The sequence below is a fragment of the Carcharhinus amblyrhynchos genome, chromosome 6 (genome assembly GCF_965287045.1).
Source record: "Carcharhinus amblyrhynchos chromosome 6, sCarAmb.v2.hapA, whole genome shotgun sequence".
In the NCBI taxonomy this organism is placed as follows: domain Eukaryota; kingdom Metazoa; phylum Chordata; class Chondrichthyes; order Carcharhiniformes; family Carcharhinidae; genus Carcharhinus; species Carcharhinus amblyrhynchos.
This window is the reverse complement of record NC_137329.1, coordinates 119,138,616-119,162,940: the sequence shown is the minus strand read 5'-3', so window position 1 is coordinate 119,162,940 and position 24,325 is coordinate 119,138,616. Positions and strand designations below refer to the sequence as shown.

Sequence of the window (24,325 nt, the reverse complement as noted above, 5' to 3'; positions counted from 1 at the left end):
GGGGCAAATGGGATCAAAGGTTGAGGGGAAGAAGCAGGATTAGGCTATTGAGTTGAACGATCAGCCATGATTGGCAGAGTAGGCTCAAAGGGCCAAATGGCCTCCTCCTGCTCCTATCTTCAATGTCTCTGCTTGACAGGGATTCTATGGATTTTCTGATTTATTCAGTGTTAATTACGTAACTAGGTAAGCCTCAAGGATAGAGTAAATAGTACGGATACAGGTACAGTCCTATCTCCAAACCGTTCTGCAGTATCATGAGATGATAGTGTAAACATGGGAACCACTGGTTTAAAAAATAAAGTAAGAAGTCTCACGACACCAGGTTAAAGTCCAACAGGTTTATTTGATAGTAAACACCACGAGCTTTCGGAACGCTGTTCCTTCATCAGGTGAGTTCTGAAACCTGTTAGACTTTAACCTGGTGTTGTGAGACTTCTTACTGTGTTTACCCCAGTCCAACGCTGGCATCTCATTAAACCCAAGGTTCATCTACTAGCTCTACCATTCTGATAGACATGTGACACAAGAGTTATGGTGTTGACTAATCATAACTATCTGTCTCTAATGATTATTCATCGGTGGTGACAGACCTGGGAAGGGGAAAATTGCAAGAACTGGAAAGCTTTGGAAAAGTACATCTCCCAAAGTGACATGTTACTCCCACACCTGCTACACTCACTGTCTGTCATGTCTCAAATGACTCACGTACCGTGTCTCAAAATATTATTTACTGGGAGAAGTCTTATCTAAATTTGAATTTGAATGAATCGGTAATAACTGCTTCCATCATTCCCTGAGGGAATCTGTTCCATCGATTGCCCACTCGCTTGTTCCACCCAATACAATAGTTTAGAACTTATTCTCCCTGGGTTAATTAAAGGAGAACCAGTGGATGTGGCGCCTTTGGACTTTCAGAAGGTTCTTGATAAGAGGTTAGCAGGAAAATTAAGGCACGTGGGATATGGGGCCATGCAATAGCCTGGATCGAAAATTGGCCAACAGATGGAAAACAGAGAGTAGGAATAAATGGGTCTTTCTCTGAATGGCAGGCAGTTAGAATCAAAGAATCCCTACAGTGCAGAAGGAAGACATCGAGTCCATTGACCATAGTTCCACCCAAGCTCTATTCCCGTAACATAGAATCATAGAGCCCTACAGTGCAGAGAGAGGCCCTTCAGCCCATCGAGTCTGCACTGACCACAATCCCACCCAGGCCCTCCATATTCCTACATATTTTACCTGCTGATCCTTCTAATCTATGCATCTCAGGATAGTAAGGGGCAAATTTAACACGGCCAATTAACCTAACCTGCACATCTTTGGACTGTGGGAGGAAACCAGAGCACCCGGGGGAAACCCACACAGACACGGGAAGAATGTGCAGACTCCGCACAGACAGTGACCCAAGCTGGGAATCGAACCCAGGTCCCTGGAGCTGTGAAGCAGCAGTTCCAACCACTGTGCTACTGTGCCACCCCTTACATAACATATTTACCCTGCTGATCCTCTGACACTAATGGGCAATTTATCATCGCCAATCAACCTAACCCACACATCTTTGGACCGTGGGAGGAAACTGCAGCACCCAGAGGAAACCCACGCAGACATGGGGAGAATGTGCAAACTCCACACAGGCAGTGACCCAAGCCAGGAATTGAATGCAGGTCCCTGGCACTATGAAGCAGCAGTGCTAACCACTGTGCCACCGTGCTGCCGTTACTGCAGGGATCAGTGCTTGCACCCCAGCTGTTCACAATAATTATACATGACCCGGATGAGGGAACCCAAATGTAATATTTCCAAATTTGCTGATGGCAAAAAACTGGGTGGGATTGTGCGAAGTGAGGAGGATGCGAAGAGGCTTCAAGGTGATTCAGACAGGTTGAGTGGGCAATCACATGGCAATGCAGTGCAACACAGCTAAATGTGAAGTTATGCACTTAGAATCATAGAATTCCTACAGTGCAGAAGGAGGCCATTCAGCCCATTGAGTCTGCACAGACTCTCCAACAGAACATCTTACCCAGGCCCACCCCCCTATCCTATCCCTGTAGTTCCACACATTCATCTCACTTTTCCACCTTACCTACACATAGAATCGTAGAAAAGAATCATAGAATCCCTACAGTACAGACGGAGGCCATTCAGCCCATCAAGCCTGCACTGACAACAATCCCCGTAACCCCACATATTTACCCTGCTAACGCCCCCGAAACTAGGGTCAATTTAGCACAGCCAATCAACGTAACCCACACGTCTTTGGACTGTGGGAGGAAAACAGAGCACTCAGGGGAAACCCACGCAGACACAGGGAGAATGTGCAAACCCTGCACAGTCTCCCAAGCTGGGGGTTGAACACGGATCTCTGGCGCTGGGGGGGGCAGCAGTGCTAACCATTGTGCCACCATGCTGTCCCTTTGGACTTTGGTGTGAAAAACAGAAAGGAAGAGTGTTATTTAAATGGTGATATATTGGGAAGTGTGGATGTACAAAGGGATCTGGGCGTACACTGGTCAATGAATGGCAAATGCAGCAGGCAATTAGGACGCCAAATGTATGTTGGCCTCCATTGCAAGAGGATTTGATTCGGAAGTGGGAGGTCTTATACATGGCCTTGGTGAGACCACACCCGCAGTATTGTGTGCAGTTTTGGTCTCACTACTTAAGAAAGGGTATACTTCCCAAAGAGAAAGTGCAGAGGAGATCCATTAGGCTGATATCGAGATTGGCTTGTCTGTCCTATGAGGAGAGATTGGTTCAAATGGGCCTGTATTCACTAGAGTTTAGAAGGATGTCAGGAGATCTGATTGAATGTATAAAATTCCAACATTTCTGGACAGACTGGATGCGGGGAGGATGTTTTCCTTAGTTGGGGAATCTAAAACCAGGGGACAGAGTCCCAGGATATGGAGTAGACCATTTAGGAGCGAGATGAGGAAGTATTTCTTCACTTAGAGGGTGGTGTATCTGTGGAATTCTTTACCACACAGTGCTGCGGAGGCCAAGACACTAAATGTATTCAAGAAAGAGATAAATCATTTTTTAGATGTTTGGCATCAAGGGATGTGGGAGAAAGCGGGAACACGGCTTTGAGATCGAGGATCAGCCACGATCATAGTGAATAGCAGAGCAGGCTCGAAGGGCTGAATGGCCTAATCCTGCTCCTAGTTTCTATATTTCTCTGTTACCTAATACCCTTCAAACAATGTCCTCTGTTTCTGCACTTCTAGACTAGGTGAAGTAGCTTGTCTTGGCCAACGCTTAACAAAATAAAACTAGTTGCATTTATATAGCACCTATCACTACTACAGATATCCCAATGTGCTTTACAGTCAATGAAGTACTTGTTTTTGAAATGCAGTCACTGTCATTATGTCAGGACCATGCACAGGGAGATCCCATAAACAGCAAGGTGAGAAGGAATTTGTTTTCAATGATGTTGATTGATGGGTAAGGGAGGATCCTAATCTAAATAACAACACTGGAATGGTATGTCCTCACAGCCTTGCCTTTCCCCGTGAGTCCGGAGCTTTGCAACTTACAAATTCGTCCAAAAGTGTGCAAGTTAGGTGGATTGGCCATGGTAAAGTGCCCCTAAGTGTCCAGAGATGTGTAGATTAGATGGCTTATGGGCAGCAGGGTGGCACAGTGGTTAGCACAGCTGCCTCACAGCGCCAGGGTCCCGGGTTCGATTCCCAGCTTGGGTCAGTGTCTGTGCAGAGTCTACATATCCTCTCTGTGTCTGCGTGGGTTTCCTCCGGGTGTTCCGGTTTCCTCTCACAGTCCAAAGATGCACGGGTTAGCTGCATTGGCCACGTTAAATTGCCCCGGGATGCGTTGGAAAGAGAGATTAGCGGGGTAAATATATGGGGTTACAGAGTTAGGGCCTGGGTGGGATTGTTGTTGGTGTAGACTCGATGGGCTGAAAGGCCTCCTTTCTACACCGTAGGGATTGTATGATTGGCCGTGGTAAATATGCGGGGTTATGGGCCTGGGTAAGACACTCTTGGGGGGGGGCCACCTGTCACCGCTTCGATCCCCGTGGCGGGTGGAACTGGAACATTCGCCCCTCTGTCAGAGAGTCAGCACGGACTCGAGGGGCCGAATGGCTTCTTTCTGCACTGTAGGGATTCTATGATTCAATTTCATTGATCGAGTCCCAGGAATCAAGGCAGTGGTGGGTGGCACAGTGGTCAGCACTGCTACCTCACAATGCCAGGGACCCCAGTTCGATTCCCAGCTTGGGTCACTGTGTGGAGTTTGCGCATTCCCCCCGTGTCTGCGTGGGTTTTCTTCGGGTGCTCCGGTTTCCTCCCACAGTCCGAAAGTCGGTTAGGTGCACTGGCCATGCTAAATTCTCCCTCAGTGTGCCCAAACAGGTGGCAGAGTGTGGAGACAAGAGGATTTTCACAGTAAATTCATTGCGGTGTTAATGTATGCCTACTTGTGTCACAAGTAAAACAAAACTTTAAACTTTAAAAAGACCAAGGGCAATTAGGGCTGGGTAATTCCAATGGAGCCCACGTCCTATGAAGGAAATTTGGCAGGTCAGCTGCGACTCTCACCAACTTTGACAGGTGCACCATAGAAAGCATTCTTTCTGGTTGTATCACAGCTTGGTATGGGCTCCTGCTCTGCCCAAGACCGCAAGGAACTACAAAAGGTCGTGAATGTAGCCCAATCCATCACGCAAACCAGCCTCCCATCCATTGACTCTGTCTACACTTCCCGCTGCCTTGGAAAAGCAGCCGGCATAATTAAGGACCCCACACGGACCCCGGACATTCTCTCTTCCGCCTTCTTCCATCAGGAAAAAGATACAAAAGTCTGAGATCACGTACCAACCAACTCAAGAACAGCTTCTTCCCCACTGCCATCAGACTTTTGAATGGACCTACCTCGCATTAAGTTGATCTTTCTCTGCACCCTAGCTATGACTGTAACACTACACTCTGCACTCTCTCCTTTCCTCCTCTATGATCGGTATGCTTTGTCTGTATAGTGCGCAAGAAGCAATACTTTTCACTGTATACTAATACATGTGACAATAATAAATCAAATCAAATGAACAAACAAAATAAAGATTTTAGCAAGATAAGTCTGGGGTTTTTTTTTGAAGTTTTGGATCTGGTTGCCTGGTAGAAACTCCAGCGAGCACTAGGACCGAGCAGATACTGCACTGCCAGCAAGGCAGAGAGAGAGAGAGAGGGTGAGGGAGGGAGAGGGACCGCCCTGTGTGTGTATGTGTGCAGGAGGCTGGCATTGCTGGCTGTGGCTGGCGGAGAGGGGAGGGGAAGGATGATCAGGAACGGGGCTCGGTGTTTGGGGCTGCCGCTGCGCTGGCAGCTGGAGTGAGTGAGTGAGTGTGTGTGTGTGTGTGTGTGTGTGAGAGAGAGAGAGGGAGGGAAGGAAGGAAGCAGCGGAGGAGAGCAGCAGAGCCAGCACTCAGCATCAGCAACACACACACACACACACACACAGCCCAGCCATGAAACAGGGGCTCCTGGATATCATGAGGATGAGCAGAAAATGCCGCATGGTCCTAGTCACTTGTCTTGGATCATTTGTCCTGGTGATCTTTTATTTCCAAAGTATGTTACATCCAGGTAGGTCAAATTCTTCAACGTTTCAGATGTGTGTTTTGTTTCATTTGCTCCCGTTTCTGCTGCTAATCCAATATTCCCTTGTCCTGATATTCTCTTGTCCCAATATCCCCTTATCCCAATATTCCTTTCCCCTAATATTCCCTTATCCCAATATTCCTTTCCCCTAATATTCCCTTATCCCAATATTCCCTTATCCCAATATTCCTTTCTTCTAATATTCCCTTATCCCAATATTCCCTTATCCCAATATTCCTTTCCCCTAATATTCCCTTATCCCAATATTCCCTTATCCCAATAGTCCTTTCTTCTAATATTCCCTTATCCCAATATTCCTTTCCCCTAATATTCCCTTATCCCAATATTCCCTTAACCCAATATTCCTTTCTCCTGATACTCCCTTATCCCAATACTCCTTTCCCCTGATATTCCCTTATCCCAATATTCCTTTCTCCTGATATTCCCTTGTCCCAATGTTCCCTTGTTCTGATGTCCAATTCCCCTTCCCCATCATTTTTTCAATGTGTGATTTTTTTTTAACATCTCTGTTGTGTTGTGTTAAAAATAAAAGGTGTGGTGGGGGGGGAGGTTCTCCTCCATGGAACTGGGGGCAATACCATTCTCCCGGTAGGTTCCCCCCTCTCCCACCGGCACCTTTCAGTGAGGAGGGGAGGGGGGGGGGGTTATATTTCAGCAGGGTGGGGGTCGGGTGGGGGTAGTTGCTGCCAGGGGAGAGAGACCTTGAGACACTGAACAGAAGCCTGACTTGAAATCCTCCTTCCCCTGGTAATGTTACAAAGGGGAAGGGGAAGACTGTGAAGCGGTGGGGCTGGTGGTAGTAAAACATGCCCTGGCGAGGGACTGAGTGCTTGGATACTGTGTATGGAAGCTGCTTTTTAAAAAGGGGGTGGGGAGACCATTCCGTGTGTGTGTTATCAATGAATAGAGACAGCTACAATTGTTGCCCCCCATTCCCGTCTCTCTTTTGGACAGCTATATTTAAAAACTGCAACACCTTTCCCTGAGTATACAGTCTAATTTTCTACCACATGTATAAATGCCAATTGCTTTCCAAAGTTTTCTCACTGAGTGCCTGTTTAACTTAGAAATCCAGTCACTTTTTCCTCTTTGCTAAATGGAGGTTTTTTTTCTCTCTCTCTCTGGTGAAGGGATCGTTTATATTTTTGCCAGGAGTCTCTTGTACGGGAGAAGTTGAATGGACAGTGGGAACAGAGCTGTGGGGGAAGCGGCTTCTCACTCACTCACTCAGTCAGTCAGTCTGAGGCAGAACGGGAACTGAGAGTAAAGAAGGGAGTTTGAGAGCGGGAACTACCTTTTACCCGCTGATATCAGAACAGAAAATGCTGCAAATACTCAACAGTGACTGCGGGAAGGGAAATCCCTCCAGAGATAGTGTACAAATCCCCCCTACTTCCCTGTCTCCTCCAGAACTAGTGATCCTAATCTTCCTATTCCCCTCCAGACCTAGTGTACTAGTCTCCCTACCCCCTCCGCAGATAGTGTCCTATCCCCCCTTACCTCCCTACCCCCTCCAGACCTAGTGTACTAGTCCCCCTACCCCATCTGGAGATAGTGTCCTATCTCACTACCCCCCCTCCCCCCCCCAGAGCTGGTGTCCTAATCTCCCTACCCCCTCTCCAGAGATAGTGTCCTACCACCACCCCCCCCACCTCCCCACCCCCTCCAGACCTAGTGTACTAGTCCCCCTACCCCATCTGGAGATAGTGTCCTATCCCCCTACCACCCTCTCCCCTCCAGAGCTGGTGTCCTAATCTCCCTATCCCTTCCAGAGCTAGTGTACTAATCTCTCTATTCCCCCTGTCCCCCCCCGAGCTAATGCCCTATCATCCCTACCCCCCCCCCCAGAACTAGTGTCCTATCCCCCCTAACAACCCCCCTCACAGACCTAGTGTCCTATCATCCCTACCCCCCCCAGAACTAGTGTCTTCATCTCCCTACCCCCTCCAGAGCTAGTGTACTGGCCTCCCTATCCCCATCCAGAGCTGGTGTCTTCGTCACACTCCCACCTCCTATCCTTCCAGCCAGAACCCCCTCACCTCCTTCCAGAGTTGGCCATGAGTAACTGGGAGATTTGCTTGTAAGCTGAAGAAGAATCGGGAGAGAGGGTTTGCCTCTGTAGAGATCCTGACTCCTTGTTTCACCCGGTTAAACAAATCCCCAAAGCAAAGTGTAGACGTAAGTGCACTCAGCTGTATCCTTACTTAATGCACTCTTCTGTTAGCACAGTTTTTTTTCTTTTTTTAAGTTCCTTTATTGATAAATAGTAATTCTTAGTACGTTCAGGACACAAAATAAACTGAGTTGCGTTATGTTAGATGGATTAGCCAAAATATGTAGGGTTTCAGGGATAGACCGGGGGATAAGGCCTGGGCAAGATGCTCGGTCAGGGTGTGGGTGCTGACTCGATGGGCTGAATGGCCTCTTCAGCGTGGTTGTGATTCAGCTGGGTGCTGAAAGCTTGTTCGCAGGGGTCGGTTTTAAGGAAACGAGGTGGGATGGAGGGGGTGCAGGGGAGGGCATTTTGGGGATGGGATCCAGATGCGGGCACAGTGGTTAGCACTGCTGCCTCACAGAGCCAGGGACCTGGGTTCGATTCCCAGCTGTGTGGAGTTTGCACGTCCTCCCTGTGTCTGCGTGGGTTTCCTTTGGATGCTCTGGTTTCCTCCCGCAGTCTGAAAGACGTGCTGGCTTAGGCTGTATTGACCCAAACAGGCACTAGAGTGTGGCAACTAGGGGATTTCCACAGTAACTTCATTGCAGTGTTAATGTAAGCCTACTTCTGACTAATAAATAAGCTTTAAACTCACTGTTGTAGCAAACCAGCTTGAGCTCAGCAGTGCCACGCAAGTAGCAAGGAGCATACTATTTGTTTTAGAAAATGACATTGCCTAAGGGAAAACTCCCCCCCCCTTCTTTCTCCATCTTTGGTGTCCATCCACCTGCGAGAGTGGTGCCTGACCTGAGAGATGGTGCTCCAGGCAATGGAGCACTCCCTCAGTGCTGCACTGGGTCTAGCCTTCGCGGGGTGTGTGGCCTTGCGAAACAGCAGGGACTGTTTGGAATTTACATAGCGCCTCTGATGCGGGCAAATAATTCCCAGGATGCTGAGGGAAAGCATACCATTCACAGAGTACACAGAGGAGAAGGTAAGTAGAGGCTGCAGAATCATAGAATCCCTACAGTGCAGAATGATGCCATTCGGCCCATCAAGTCTGCACTGACCATAATCTTATCCAGGCCCAATCCCTATAACCCAACATATTTACCCTGCTAATCCCTCTGACGCTAGGGTCAATTTAGCATGGCCAACCAACCTAACCTGCACATCTTTGGACTGTCGGAGGAAACTGGAGCACCCGGAGGAGACCCACGCAGGCATGGGGAGAATGTGCAAACTCCACACAGACAGTCATCTGAGGCCAGAATTGAACCCAGGTCTCTGGCGCCGTGAGGCAGCAGTGCTAACCACTGTGCCACCGTGCCGCCCAGGTATAGTGTTGCAGTCATAACTAGGGTGATGACTAGTTAGTTATTGTAGCCTAGAGAAAGACCAGCTTAATATAAGATAGGTTCTTTCAAGTGTGATGGCAGCGGGGAAAAAGTTGTACTTAATTGGCCGAAGAGGTGGGCCTTAAAGATGGACAAAAGAGGTGGAGAGGCAGAGGGGTCTTGGCGGGGGGAGGAATTCAGTGATTCCATGAGCCATTATTGTGGGTGCGGAGGGCAAATTTGATGTACCAGGGACCAGAATTTGAGTAAACGGAGAAGGGAGGGTGGGAGGCTGTGGTGTAACAATTTTCATTTTAATTACATGTCTGGAAACGTGCAGCTGCTGAAAGTTTACATTGTGATCGAGATCCTCGATTTAAAAGGGGAAAAGCTCTACCAAAGGACACATACGGACAAGCTGTGTTTTCACAACTGTCAGCCCTGGTAAACTGATTGTAAGGAGCAGTCTGTTTGAAGAAAAAGTGCACTTCTGCAATTGGATCCCATGTAACAGGAGAAATTGTAATTGTGGTTCTGTTTGGAATCGGGGGGGGGGTAAGTTGGGTATGGATTGTGCTCACATTGACTTTGCCATTTCCAAAGCAGATGGAAACATGTGTGTTTTCATAAGCTTTTGGTGAACTTATTATCCTGTACAACACTGTTAGTTTAACTTTTATACTCTTATCGCTGCAAGTTGTTTATATTGGTGTGTCTAGTGTTGATATAGAACATTGCGCCTTTCTTTGAAGTTTAAAGTTTATTTATCAGTGCCACAATTAACACTGCAATGAAGTTACTGTGAAAATCCCCTAGTCGCCACACTCTGCCTGTTTGGGTACACTGAGGGAGAATTTACGGTGGCACAGTGGTCAGCACTGCTGCCTCACAGTGCAAGAGACCCAGGTTCGATTCCTGACTTGGGTCACTGGCTGTGCAGAGTCTGCATGTTCTCCCTGTGCCTGCGGGGATTTCCTCCGGGTGCTCCGGTTTCCTCCCACAGTCCGAAAGATGTGCTGGTTAGGTGCATTGACCCGAACAGGCGCTGTAGTGCGGTGAGGAGGGGAATTTCACAGTAACTTCATTGCAGTGTTAATTGTGACTAATAAATAAACTTGAAAAAACTTCAGAATTTAACGCAGGCAATACTCCTAACTAGCACATCTTTCAGACTGTGGGAGGAAACTGGAGCACCCAGAAGAAACCCACGCAGACACGGGGAGAACGTGCAGACTCTCCACAGACAGTGACCCAAGCTGGGAATCGAACCCAGATCCCTGGCACTGTGAGGCAGCAGTGCTAACCACTGTGCCACTGTATCTGTGGCCCGAATGGTGAACAATTTGTCTTACAAAACTTCCCATCCTGGTTTGAGTGTCTCTCCCCCCAGGCGTTAGTCATCTTACCGCCTGATAACCCTTGAAGGGTAAATCAGGGATTTCTCAATTATGACCTTACGGCAAGTCCACAGCTGGATTTGGGACACTTTGCAGCATCATTGTTGGTTCTGTGGCAATTGTTGTCCTTGTTATGTGTCTGAGAATTCCCATCACCACTGTGCGGAGTGACACTCTTAACAAGATTAGGGAGAAATGTGTTGGGTAGGCAGCCCACAATTTACTTGCCTGCGTTGAGCACCTTTTTATGCACACTTCACAGCAGGGAAGGAGACCATTCAGCCCGTCTCGCTCCTGCTGGTTCGTAAAGAGTTATCCAGTTTGCCCCACCTACTCCCCTGCTCTTTCCTGGCAGCCCCGCACGTTATGGACTGCACGGTGGCTAGCACTGCTGCCTCACAGTGCCAGAGACCCAGGTTTGATTCCTGGCTTGGATCACTGTCTGTGTGGAGTTTGCACATTCTCCCCATGTCTGTGTGGGTTTCCTCCGGGTGCTCCGGTTTCCTCCCACAGTCTGAAAGATGTGCAGGCTCGATATCTTGGCCATGGCAAGTTGTCCCTTCATATCCAAAGATGTGCAGATCAGGTGGATTAGCTGTGCTAAATGTATGGGACTACGAGGATAGGGCAGAGCATGGCTGGGCTACTCTTTTGGAGAGTTGGTACAGACTCAATGGGCCAAATACCTTATTCCATAGAACCCCTACAGCGCAGAAGGAGGCCATTCAGCCCATTGAGTGGGCACTGACAACAATCCCACCTCAGACCCTATCCCCACAACCCCACACATCGACCCTGTCAATCCCTCTAACCTACACATCCTGGGACAGTAAGGGGCAATTTAGCAATCAACCTAACCTGCACATTTTCGGACTGTGGGAGGAAACCGGAGCACCCGGAGGAAACCCACACGGACATGGGGAGAGCGTGCAAACTCCACACAGACAGTTACCCAAGCCGGGAATTGAACCCAGGTCCCTGGCGCTCTGAGGCAGCAATGCTAACCCCCGTGCCACCGCACCACCTGTCTGCACTGTGGGGATTCTGTGATTATTATATTACAAGTTACACATCCAATTCTTTTCTGAAAGTTAGCATTGAATTTCCTTCTTTTTGGAGAAGGTGGGGAAGGAGAATTAAATCCCAACAACTGTTGCTTTGTATGTAAGCTGCTCGATGGGCAGTGAAACACAAGGAGATAGTGTCAGAGGAGGCAGTGTACTCACCTTGCATTGTCCTTATATGTAATATTGATGAGCTGTGAGAAATGGAGCTTTGCAACAGAAGGTTGTGTGCCTCCAGGAGGCTGCTGGCTTGAATTAAATAAACGATGGATCAGTGTCAGTGATATCAAAAACAGGCTCTCAAACCATCTTGTTCGCCCCAAAGAAGCTTCTGGCCCTCAATTTTTTGGTGGTCAGAGGCAAAGGAATTCAAAGACGTACTTTGTTTTGCTGTACCCGAGGCTGGGTCACAGCATCAGGTGACCCGGGTTCAATTCCGGCCTCGCGTCACTGTCTGCGTGGGGTTTGCACGTTCTCCCCGTGTCTGCGTGGGTTTCCTCCAGACGCTCCGGTTTCCTCCCACAGTCCGAAAGACGTGCGGGTCAGGTTGATTGGCCGTGCTAGATTGACCCCCGGTGTGAGGGGGATTAGCGGGGTAAATGTGCGAGGTTATGGGAATAGGGCCTGGGTGGGATTGCGGTCGGTACCGACTCGATGGGCCGAACGGTCTCTTTCTGAACTGTGGGCATTCTGTGACTGTCACGGAGCTGGAAGGGTTTTGTTCTAAGCTTTTTTAAATGGGTGTTTCATGTTGATAAGACTGTACGGCCAGCATTTTGAGAGCGAATGGGGATTCCAACTGCTTCAGGTTGTTCGATCATCCGTCACAGAGCTGCCTCACGCTTGTGACTGGCGGGTCCCCGCAGTGTGCGGTTGGAAAAAGGGGGACTAATGCAAATAACCAACTAAGCAGAATTTCTCATTGTGTTGCGAGGCCACCAGCTCACAGGGAGATAGCCTCAGTGACTAGACAGCAGGACAAACAACGCAAGGGTAGACGACCAGGGAATTACGTATGTGATCTGCTCCTCCACAATCTGCGATGAGGCAATCTGTCTTCTCAACGACCCTTTGCATTCCAGGTATGTGAGGGGCTCTGTCTCTCTCTGACCTGCAGTAGAGGTCACAGCACATTCTCTGAAGCTGCCTCTTGCCATCTGAATGCAAAGTGTTTGTGCTCAGGCCTTACCCATTGGGACTGTGCTCTCAAATCCAGACAGAAAAGGACATTACCTTCATTAAGAAAGATTTTATTTGTAACACACTCATCATGGCCTTTGGACATCCCCAAAGCATTTTACAGCCAATGAAGTAGTTTTAAAAGTTAGTCCGGGTTGTAATTTGATTTTGATTTGATTTATTATTGTCATATATATAGGTATACAGCGAAAAGTATTATTTCTTGTGCGCTGTACATTCATAGAGAAGGAAAGGAGAGAGTGCAGAATGTAGTGTTACAGTTATAGCTAGGATGTGGAGAAAGATCAACTTAATGCAAGATAGTTCTATTCAAAAGTCTGATGGCAGCAGGAAAGAAGCTGTCCTTGGGTCGGTTGGTATGTGACCTCAGACTTTTGCATCTTTTTCCCAACAGCAAAAGGTGGAAGAGACAATGTCTGGAGTGCATAGGGTTCATAATTATGCTGGCTGCTTTTCCGAGGCAGCGGGAAGTGTAGACAGAGTCAATGGATGGGAGGCTGGTTTATGTGATGGATTGGGCTACATTCGCAACCTTTTGTAGTTCCTTGCGGCCTCGGGCAGAGCAGGAGCCCATTACCAAGCTGTGATACGACCAGAAAGAACGCTTTCTATAATGCATCTGTGAAAGCTGGTGAGAATTGTAGCTAAGATGCCAAATTTCCTTAGTCTTTTGAGAAAGTAGAGGCATTGGTGGTAGATAAATTATACACAGTAAATCCCATGTACAATAATGTGATAATGACCAGGTCATCCACTTAAGAGTCCAAAGGCCGAGATTTTACAGCCTCGCTCTTCCCAAACCACAAAAGCCCACCTGAGGTCAATGGACCTTCCCATGGTCCACCCCTCATCCGCTCCAATTCCCGTGACGGGCAGTATGGGAAAATTTGACCCATAGAGTCACACAATGCAGAAAAGGCGCTTCAGCCCATCGAGCCTGCACTATCTCCTACTGATATTGACTGAGGGAAAATCATCGTCTAAGATGCCAAGAAGAATACTCTTGCATCTCTTTAAACAATGTCATGAGACCTTTTAGACCCCCGTTTAACATCTCATCAGTAATGTAGCACTGCCTCCCTACTGTAAGAGCGTGTCAGTCTGGAATATGTGGGAAGTGGTACTATCAGACTTTAGTTTTTCACATTCACATTAATCAGAAAATACATCTTCAAAGCTCATTCTCTTTTCTCACCACAGTTACGTAATAGCGGGTGCCATTTTTGGAGCCGTACTTTCAAAGCCCAAATCTTATTGGTCAATATGACTGAGCATCGTGAACCTCTCTGAATTCCCCCATCTCACCTCTAGATTCGATTGTTTCTGACACCTCGACATTCACCCTGACTGAAATCCAACACATCCAGAACCTACATCTATCCTACATCACATTTTAAACATGTTGATCAGTTCAGCAATCACAGAATCGCAGAATATGACTGAGCAGAAGAGACCCTTCGGCCCATCAAGTTTGCATCAGCGCACCTTTAGACCTTTAAAAAACGATCTTGGACTCCTATCTCTTCCACCGAGACTAAGGGCCTCTTCCTTGAGCTCCCGCGTTCTTTCTTCCTCTGCAGAGCAACTTTGTGTCGAAGGTGCCATGCGAATGCAAGTTGTTGTTGTTGTTGTAAAAGTGCTATGTAAATGCCAGTTTTTGTTACAAAGGCACCACCTAAATGCAAGTTGTTGTTATTGTTGTAAAAGTGCTACGTAAATGCCAGTCATTGTTATAAAGGCGCCATATAAATGCAAGTTGATGCTGATGAGGGAGGAAGACTCGATTGGGAAGATTATAAATTGTCGCTCGAGGCTGTGAAGCGATCACGCTGCCTACACTTCCCTTTCTTGTGGAAGATCTGTTTGGATTGCAACAATATAAATAACTGATATTGCTTAAGGACATCCTGAAACCGTTTCTGTTGATGATGAGGGTGATCAGATCCCCACTGCCTTTCCCTTTCTAACAGCCCTGTACGGGCTCCTGTCCGTTGGTTCCCAAATATGGTGGGTGCTTGAAGAGTACACGTACCAACTGAGATCTCAGTTACAATCACTGACTCCACTGCACTTCGAACAGGGTTCAGCGCGTGACGAGAAAGTGCTGATCAGTTAGCTCCTGGGTAGAATTAGAACAAAAGTGTGCAGGTTAGCTGGATTGGCCATACTATATGGCCCCTTAGTGCCCCATGATTTGCAGGTTAAGTGGATTGGCCATGCTAAATTGCCCCTTAGTTTTCCATGATGTGTAGGTTAACTGGATTGGCCATGCTAAATTGCCCCATGGTATCTGGGGGCGTATACGTTAGGTGGATTGGCCATGCTCAATTGCCCCTTAGTGTCCGGGGATGTGTAGGTTAGGTGGATTAACCATGCTCAATTGCCCCTTGGTGGCCCAATGTATGTAGGTTTGGTGGATTGGCCATGCTAAATTGCCCCTTAGTGTCCGGGGATGTGTAGGTTAGGTGGATTAACCATGCTCAATTGCCCCTTGGTGGCCCAATGTATGTAGGTTTGGTGGATTGGCCATGCTAAATTGCCCCTTAGTGTCCGGAGATGTGTAGGTTAGGTGGATTGGCCATGCTAACTTGCCCCTTAATGTCCCAAGATATGTGTAGGTTAGGTGGCTTGGCCATGCTAAATTCCCCCTTAGATGTGCAGGTTAGGTGGATTGATCATGCTAAATTGCCCCTTAGAGTTCCAGAATGTGCAGGTTAGGTGGACTGGCCATGCTAAATTGCCCCTTAATGTCCCAAGATGTGTAGGTTAGGGGGATTAGTGGGATAAACCTTGGGGTTACGGGGAACAGGTCTGGATGGGATTGCCCCTTAGTGTCAGGGGGATTATGTGGGGTTACAGCAATAGCGCTGGGGCGGGATTGTTGTTGATGGGCCAAATGGCCTCCTTTTGCTTTGTAGGGATTCTATGATTGTATGAGAACAGTGTAATGAGTTGAGCGTGTAATCTAGGCCAAATTTAAGTCACAGGTAGATAAGTTTCTGATAGACAAGGGAATTAAGGGTTATGGGGAGAAAGTGGGAAAGTGGAACTGATCCACTTCAGATCAGCCATGATCTTATTGAATGGCGGGGCAGGCTCGAGGGGCTAGATGGCCTACTCCTGCTCCTATTTCTTATGTTCTTGTGTTCTTAATGCTCGTGCAGAGCTGAGAAACTGTAGCACTGACAAAGGTGTCAGCTTCTGGATTGCTTTGTTTAACTCTGGGCCTCCTTCCCCTCTCAGGATGATGTTAAAGCTTCCCTGCCGCTATTCTGGAGCACAGTTGTGTTGTACCTGGTTTCCTCGTCAATACTTAACATTCAACCCACAGCAATTCAATCATTGGTTGAATTGGGGTTTGTGGAGAGCTTGTGCACCCATTGGCTGTCGCGTTTCTGATATTACAACAATGGTCAGACCGCACTTGGAGTACTGTGCGCAGTTCTGGTCGCCTCACTACAGGAAGGATGTGGAAGCCATAGAAAGGGTGCAGAGGAGATTTACAAGGATGTTGCCTGGATTGGGTGGCATGTCTTATGAGGATAGGTTGAGAGAGCTTGGCCTTTTTTCCTTGGAGAGACGAAGGATAAGAGGTGACCTGATAAGAGGTTTAGAAGATGTTGAGAGGTATAGATAGGGTGGATTCTCAGAGGCTTTTTCCTGGGGCTGAAATGGTCACTATGAGAGGACACAGGTTTAAGGTGCTGGGGAGTAGGTACAGAGGAGATGACAGGGGTAGGTTTTTCACGCAGAGGGTGGTGAGTGAGCGGAATCGGCTGCCGTCGTTGGAGGCAGATTCGATAGGGTCTTTTAAGAGACTTATGGATGGGTACACGGGACTTAATAGGATTGAGGGTTATAGGTAAGCCTAGTAGGTCTGGATGTGATCGGCGCAACTTGTGGGCCGAAGGGCCTGTTTGTGCTGTAGTATTTCTATGTTCTGAAAAGCCCTTCATTGGACGTCAAGTTCTTTGCGACGCCTTGAGGCCATTAACAGCGCTGTATAAACATCAGTCTTTATCTCTAATTACATGACAGAAAGAGAAAGTTTTAATAACTCGAGGTATGCAATTGCCGCCACGATGGGAGCTGAAAACAAGACTCAACCCACGGAGGGGGAGGGGGGATGGATATGCCACCCAGAGCAGACACAACGTGTGCGGTGACAAGATCATACTGGCACGTAGCAAGAGATCAGGGTAGTGAATGGTGAGAGGATAGAACACCTCAGAGTAGAGGGGACCGAGAGGTGATCTGATAGAAGGCTAAAATCATGAATTTGTTTTGATAGGGTAGACACAGAGAAGATGTGGGACGATTCTACATTGAGCACTGTAGATAAAAAAACAGTCATTCGTATATCCTGTAAGGAATTTCAGGTGTACTCCTTAACTCATTATTTGGTTAGAATATGGAATTTGCTGACACAAGGTAAATGGCAAAATGCTCTAAAGAAGAATCTTAAAAGACGTGCTGGTTAGGGTGCTAAATTCTCCCTCGGTGTCCCCAGACAGGAGCCGGAGTGTGGTGACTAGAGGATTTTCACAGTAACTTCATTGCCGAAGCCACCTTGTGACAAATAAATAAACTTGATAAATGTACAAGAGGGAAGAAAATAGAATGATATTCTGATAGCGTCAGATGAAATCAGATAGAAAGAATGCACAAATACTCGCGCAGACCAAAAGACCTGTTCCTGTACTGTAAAATTCCTGCTTAATTATATATCATAAGTCAACTGATAATGTTATACAGGATCTGGAGTCACTAAAGTGCAGGTAATTTTCAGAAAATATATAAACACCAGTGAGAGAGGTGAAAGAAAAGATAAGCAGGATTTGGAAGGATACGTGGATATTATACAGAACAAGCAGACTGTTCGGCACCAGGAGTTGGCCACTAGGTTACTCTGATCCAGAAAGCCAGCTGTTGAAGGATAGAAGTGGGGCCAATCTTTCCACACTTTTATAAAAATTTATTCACAGACTTATACAATAGGGCGGCCTAGTGCTTAGCGCTGGTGCCTCACCGCGCCAGGGACCCAGGTTCAATTCTGGCCTTGAGTCACAGTCTGTGTGGAGTTTGCATGTTCTCTGTGTCAGCGTGGGTTTCCTCCGGGTGCTCTGGTTTCCTCCCCCAAAGATGTGCTGGTTAGGTGCATTGGCCGTGCTAAATTCCCCCTCGATGTACCCCAGTAGGTGCTGGAGTGTGGCAACTAGGGGATTTTCACAGTAACTTCATTGCAGTGTTAATGTAAGCCTACTTTTTTACTCATTCGGGGGACATGAGCGTCGCTGATAGGCCAACATTTATTTCCCATCCCTAGTTGCCTGAGGGCAGTTGAGAGTCAACCACATTGCTTTGGCTCCGGGTTCACATGTAGGCCAGACCAAGTAAGGACGGCACAGTGGGTTGGCACCGCTGCCTCGCAGTGCCAGGGACCCGGGTTTGATTCCCAGCTTGGGTCACTATCTGTGTGGAATTTGCACGTTCTCCCCGTGTCTGCGTGGGTTTCCTCCGGGCGCTCCGGTTTCTTCCTACAATCCAAAAATGTAGGAGTTAGGTGGATTGGCCATTCTAAATTGCCCCTTAGTGTCAGGGGGACCAGCTAGGGTATATATGTGGAGTTTAGGGGATAAGGCAAACTCAAAGGGCTGAATGGCTTCATTTGCTGCACTGTCGGGGTTCTATAAAGATTTTCTTCCCTAAAGGACATTAATTGACCTGTTGGGTTTTTCCGACAATCGATAAAGTTTTATGGTCATCAGTAGATTCTTTATTTCAGATTTTTCTACTGATTTCAAATTCCACCACCTGCCGTGGCAGGATTTGAACCTGAGTCCCCAGGACATTAGCTGAGTTTCTGGATTAATAAGTTAAATTAAGTTAAAGTTCATTAGTCAAAAGTAGGCTGACATTAACACTGTCAGTGTTACTGTGAAAATCCCCTAGTCATCACTCTCCGGCGCCTGTTTGGATACACTGAGGTGGAATTTAGCATGGCCAATCCATCTAACCAGCACGTCTTTTGGACTGTGGGAGGAAACTGGAGCACCAGAGAAGACCCACGCAGACGCGGCGAGAATGTGCAGACTCTGCACAGACAGTGACCCAAGCCGGGAATAGAACCCGGGTCCCTGGCTCTGTGAAGCAGCAGTGTCTAGTAATAAATACTAGACTAATAGGCTAGCAATAAAAGAGCTGGCTTTCAAAGAGCTAGTGCGGATGCAGTGGGCTGAGTGGCCTCCCTTCTCTGCTGAAATAGGGCCTATTTTCAATAATGCTTTCGCCCCCTGCCCCCGCTCCCCAACCCCCACCTCTACCCGCCCTTAGTCAGCTTTGGTGAGTTGATGCTGAATGGGCGATGGGGCTAAAACTAACCAGACTAATCAGGAAACAAGAGCTCTTTGATTTCCAGTGGAAGTGGTCGAGAATCTCTTAAAAAACACGTCCAAGGCAGTGGAGTGAGGAAATTGTTGAGCTTGTTTCTTTGTGAACTGTGGGACATTGGTCGGAATCTTTGACCTGTCTCTGCCTTGCTGAGTCACTGAAATAAATCATCGGCCGTGGCAGCTGGCATTCTCTTTGCCTCCTTGGGCTTGGGTCAAGAGGTCTCCTCGTTGCTACAAAGGACTGCTCAGGAGTTTGCTGGCGTTGGCCCGGATTGCTGGGCTGTCCAGGTTAGACCAACTCTCCTCAGTGGGCAGACCTCCGGGGTCAAGGGAGTGGGGGGAGAGCAGCATTAATCTGAAAAAAGTATGCTTTCATCTTTAACTAACCACGTTTTGTACTTTAAACACGGGATGGTGAAAACCTTAAGCAAAGCCTGCTCTGTGGTGGACTGACTAAAAATCAGAGCGGATATATATTTACAACGGCGAGCTTTATGCTGTTTCTACGTTCGAGTTTTAGCGTGTATTCTGAAGGGGAGAGTCATCTTTTTTCCGCTATCTTAATCGCAGAGCTACCTGGAGTTCCCATGTCACATCTCCCATAAATAACCTCGTGCATCCAGTGTACAGACGCAGAATCATCAAAGTAACACCATAAACACAGCAGCCTTTATAATTACAGACTACTGTGTAATTGTTCCAGTGAGTCAGCCTCCCATTATTCAGCCATTAGTTGAGTTGTTTTTGCTACGTGTGTTTGAGGTCATGGCTCTGTGTTCTCATTGGGAGAGGACTGTTGCAATGCCTGTACTAACAGGCTGCTCTGCCGAGTCATTGGAGTTTTGTCAGAACCACGTTGCCTTTTGGGAAGGTGCTTCCTTACAAGGGCAGAGTCTGGGGAGAGTTAATTTGACCAGTTTCACATTCCTGAGTGGCAGCACCAACATAGACTAGAGTTGATTTGGTTTATTATTGTCACATGCATTGCGATACAGTGAAAAGTATTGTTTCCTGTGAGCTGTACAGGCAAAGCATACCGTTCGTAGAGTACGTAGGGGAGAAGGAAAGGATAGGGTGCAGGTAGGGGCGGCACGGTGGTTATCACTGCTCCCTCACAGCGCCAGGGATCTGGTTCGATTCCCAGCTTGGGTCACTGTCTGTGCGGAGTCTGCACGTTCTCCCCATGTCTGCGTGCGTTTCCACTGGGTGCTCTGGTTTCCTCCTACATGTCCGAAAGACGTACTGGTTAGGTGCATTGGCCGTGCTAAATTCTCCCCCTGTGTACCCGAACAGACACCGGATGATTTTTGCAGTAACTTCATTGCAGTGTTAATGTAAGTCTAATTGTGACACTAACAAATAAACTTTGAAGAATATAGTCTTACAGTTACTGATCGGGTGAGGCGAAAGATCAGCTTAATATTTGATTTTTTTTATTCATTCATGGGACATGTGTATCGCTCGACTGGCCAGCATTTATTGCCCATCCCTGGTTGCCCTTGAGAAGGTGGTGGTGAGCTGCCTTCTTGAATCTCTGCAGTCCACGTGCTGTGGGTTGACCCACTATGACGTTAGGGAGGAAATTGCAGGATTTTGACCCAGCGACTGCGAAGGAACGGAGATATATTTATTTGATTTATTATTGTCACATGTATTGGCACACAATGAAAAGTATTGTTTCTTGACAGTGTAGATTGACAAATTTGAAGCTCCTGGGAACAAGAGTGTTAATAATAAAAGGGATTGCAACTAAATGTGAGGAGAGGTGCATCTGTCAGAGGAAAGAATTTTAACTTGTGTTTGCACCTGTGAAATGTGTAGAGTAAAATAACAGAAAGTCTGAAAGGTGCTTGGAATGTGAGAACATGTATTTACTGCTTTGAATATCTGTTTTAATTTGGAGCAGCCTGATATGTGGTGGGTTACTTGTAACTCACTACTTCCTTGGCATCAGACAATTGGGGATTCAAGTCCCACTCCAGGACTGAGTATGAATTCAAGACTGATACCGGAGAGGAGAACTGAGGGGGTGCTGCACTGTCAGAGGTGCCGTTTTTCTGATGAGATATTGAACCGTGGCCCTCTCTGGCCTTTTGGTAGTCAAAGAACAAAGAAAATTACAGCACAGGAACAGGCCCTTCGGCCCTCCAAGCCTGCACTGACTATGGTGCCCAACTGAACTAAAACCCCCTACTCCAAGAACTCCTAAGAGTTCCACAGGAACTATCTTAAAGAGGAGCAGTGGGGTTATTCCTGGTGTCTTGTTCAATCTTTATTCTTGGTCATAATCAGATTAATTGGTGCATAGTACCATGTAATACCTACAGTGCAGAAGGAGGCCATTTGGCCCATCAAGTCTGCATTGACTATCCAACAGAGTATCTTACCCAGCACCCCCTGCTGTGCTGTCCCTGTAACTCTGCACATTTACCATGGCTAATGCCCCTAACCTACTCATCTTGGGATTACCATGGCTAATCCGCCTAACCTAAAGGGTGGCACGATGGCACAGTGGTTAGCATTGCTATCTCACAGTGCCAGGGATCCAGGTTCAATTCCAGCCACGGGTCACTGTCTGTGTGGAGTTTGCACATTCTCTCTATGTCTGCGTGGGTTTCCTCCGGGTGCTCCTGTTTCCTCCCACAGTCCAAAGATGTGTGGATCAAGTTGATTGGCCACGCTAAATTGACCCTAGTGTCAGGAGGACTAGCAGAGTAAATATGTGGGGTTAGGGGAATAGGGTCTGGGTGGGATTGTGGTCAGTGCAGACTCGATGGGCCGAATGACCTCCTTCTGCACTGTAGGGATTCTATGAGATACCCAGTGGCCGTGACAGGCGCTATATAAATGAAAGCCTTTCTGTTTTTCATTGCGTTCCCTGTGTTCGCAAAGAATGGTGCGTAGCTTTCAAACACAATTTTCTTCACCCGAGCGGCAATATTATCTCAGGTTCAGTTGTTACGCTGTCAGGAAAGCACGGGGAATTTGACATGTTATGCTACTCCTATCTTGCTGAAGATCAGCAGTGGCATGACTTAACCGAGAGATAAATGAGGGAGACTTGTTACACCCTAGAAGAGGAAACTGGAGCATAATTTCCACTTTGACTGAGAAAGTTTTCGGCAATTACTCAGCATCAGGTGTGCGTTGCGTTACTTAATCACAAGTTCATCGCAGACTGAGAATAGAAATATGTTTAGCCGCCGGCTTCCTGGGGCAAAGCCCAAAAGCCTTAAAGCCAAGCGTAGCGTGGCAATTAGTGCAGCTCCGCAGAGTGTGGATATGCTCAATTACACAGAACGCTGAGATCAATAAAAATAAAGAAGTAGATGGCAGGGTATTTTAAGCAGTTGCGAGAGATGTATTTATGGTTTGCCAACCACAACGTAGAAACCAATCAGTCTATTTCTTTAAAAAAAATCCTGTTTCGTAATTGATTCAAATTACAAGTTATCCAAGGTGGTCTTGGCAGAATCCTGACAGTGCAGAAGGAGGCCATTTGGCCCATTGGGTCTGCACCAACTTTCTGACAGAGGAACTTACTCCACCCCCTCACTCCCTATCCCCATGACTCCACACATTTATCATGGCCAATCCACCTAATCTACACATATCTTGGGACACTAAGAGGCAATTTAGCATGGCTAATCCACCTAGTCTACACATATCTTGGGACACTAAGGGGCAATTTAGCATGGCCAATTCACCTAATCTACCCATATCTTGGGACACTAAGGGGCAATTTAGCATGACCAATTCATCTAACCCTACATATTTTAGACACTAACGGGCAATTTAGCATGGCCAATCGACCTAACCTACGCATTTTTAGATACTAAGGGGCAATTTAGCATGGCCAATCCACCAAATCCTACATACTTTAGACACTAAGGGGCAATTTAGCATGGCCAATCCACCAAATCCTACATACTTTAGACACTAAGGGGCAATTTAGCATGGCCAATCCACCAAATCCTACATACTTTAGACACTAAGGGGCAATTTAGCATGGCCAATCCACCAAATCCTACATACTTTAGACACTAAGGGGCAATTTAGCATGGCCAATCCACCAAATCCTACATACTTTAGACACTAAGGGGCAATTTAGCATGGCCAATCCACTTAACCTACACATCTTTAGATACTAAGGGACAATTTAGCATGGCCAATTCACCTAACCTACACATCATTGGACACTAAGGGGCAAATTAACATGGCCAATCCATCTAACTTAAGCATCTTTAGGCACTGAGGAGCAATTTAGCATGGCCTATCCACCTAACCTAAACATCTTTGAATTGTGGGAGGAAACCGGAGCACCCAGAGGAAACCCACACAGACACGGGGAGAACGTGCAAACTCCACACAAACAGTGACCCGAGGGCAGTATCGAACCCAGGTCCTTGGCGCTGTGAGGCAGCAGTGCTAACCACAGCTAATGAGAAATAGGTTTCCAAAAGATGGAGTAAACAAGGAGAAACTGGGCGACATTTTCTGGCCCACCTGCCCTGAGACCGAAAATTCCGACCCCGAGTTTGCAGATCAGTCAGATTTTCCGTCCCGCCTACGGCGATTTCTGAGGCCGGCGGGACTGGAAAATTTACCTCAACTTTTTGCTGGTGGGTAGGCGGACAGAGCATGCAGGTTCCAGATAATTGGCGGAGGAAGCCGAGGGGAGATGGAAGAGATTTTTTAGTGTCAGCGGTGAGTTACAAGTCATCATGATCTGGAATGTTCTGCCTCAGAGCATGGAGGAAGGAGGTTCAATTGTAATTTCCATAAAGGGAACTGGATATGAAAAGCAAGGAGAGAAATCATGGAATCCATGGAATCCCTACAGTGCAGAAGGAGGCCATTTGGCCCATTGCACTGGCAGCAATCCCACTCAGGCCCTATCCCCACAACCCCATATATTTACCCAAATTGCCCTGACGCTAAGGGACAATTTATCATGGTCAGTCCACCTCACCTGCACATCTTTGGACCCTGGGAGAAACCGGAGCATCTGGAGGAAACCCACGCAGAGACGAGAACGTGCAAACTCCACACAGGCGGAGACCCGAGCCGGGAATCGAACCCGGGTCCCTGGTGCTGTGAGGCAGCAGTGCTGACCCGTGTGCCACTGTGTCACC

General features: G+C 47.4%; 1 protein-coding gene across 1 annotated transcript in view; it reads left to right on the top strand.

The window, feature by feature from the left end:
* Positions 1 to 5,366: 5,366 nt before the first annotated feature.
* The window catches only part of LOC145344559 (carbohydrate sulfotransferase 11-like), a 179,930-nt gene continuing 160,971 nt past the window's right edge, over positions 5,367 to 24,325 (top strand). Inside the window, exon 1 of the mRNA XM_080191754.1 lies at positions 5,367 to 5,609. Within this exon, the coding sequence (XP_080047880.1) occupies positions 5,492 to 5,609 (118 nt within the window). The 5' untranslated portion in view covers positions 5,367 to 5,491. The remainder of the gene's footprint in view (positions 5,610 to 24,325) is intronic.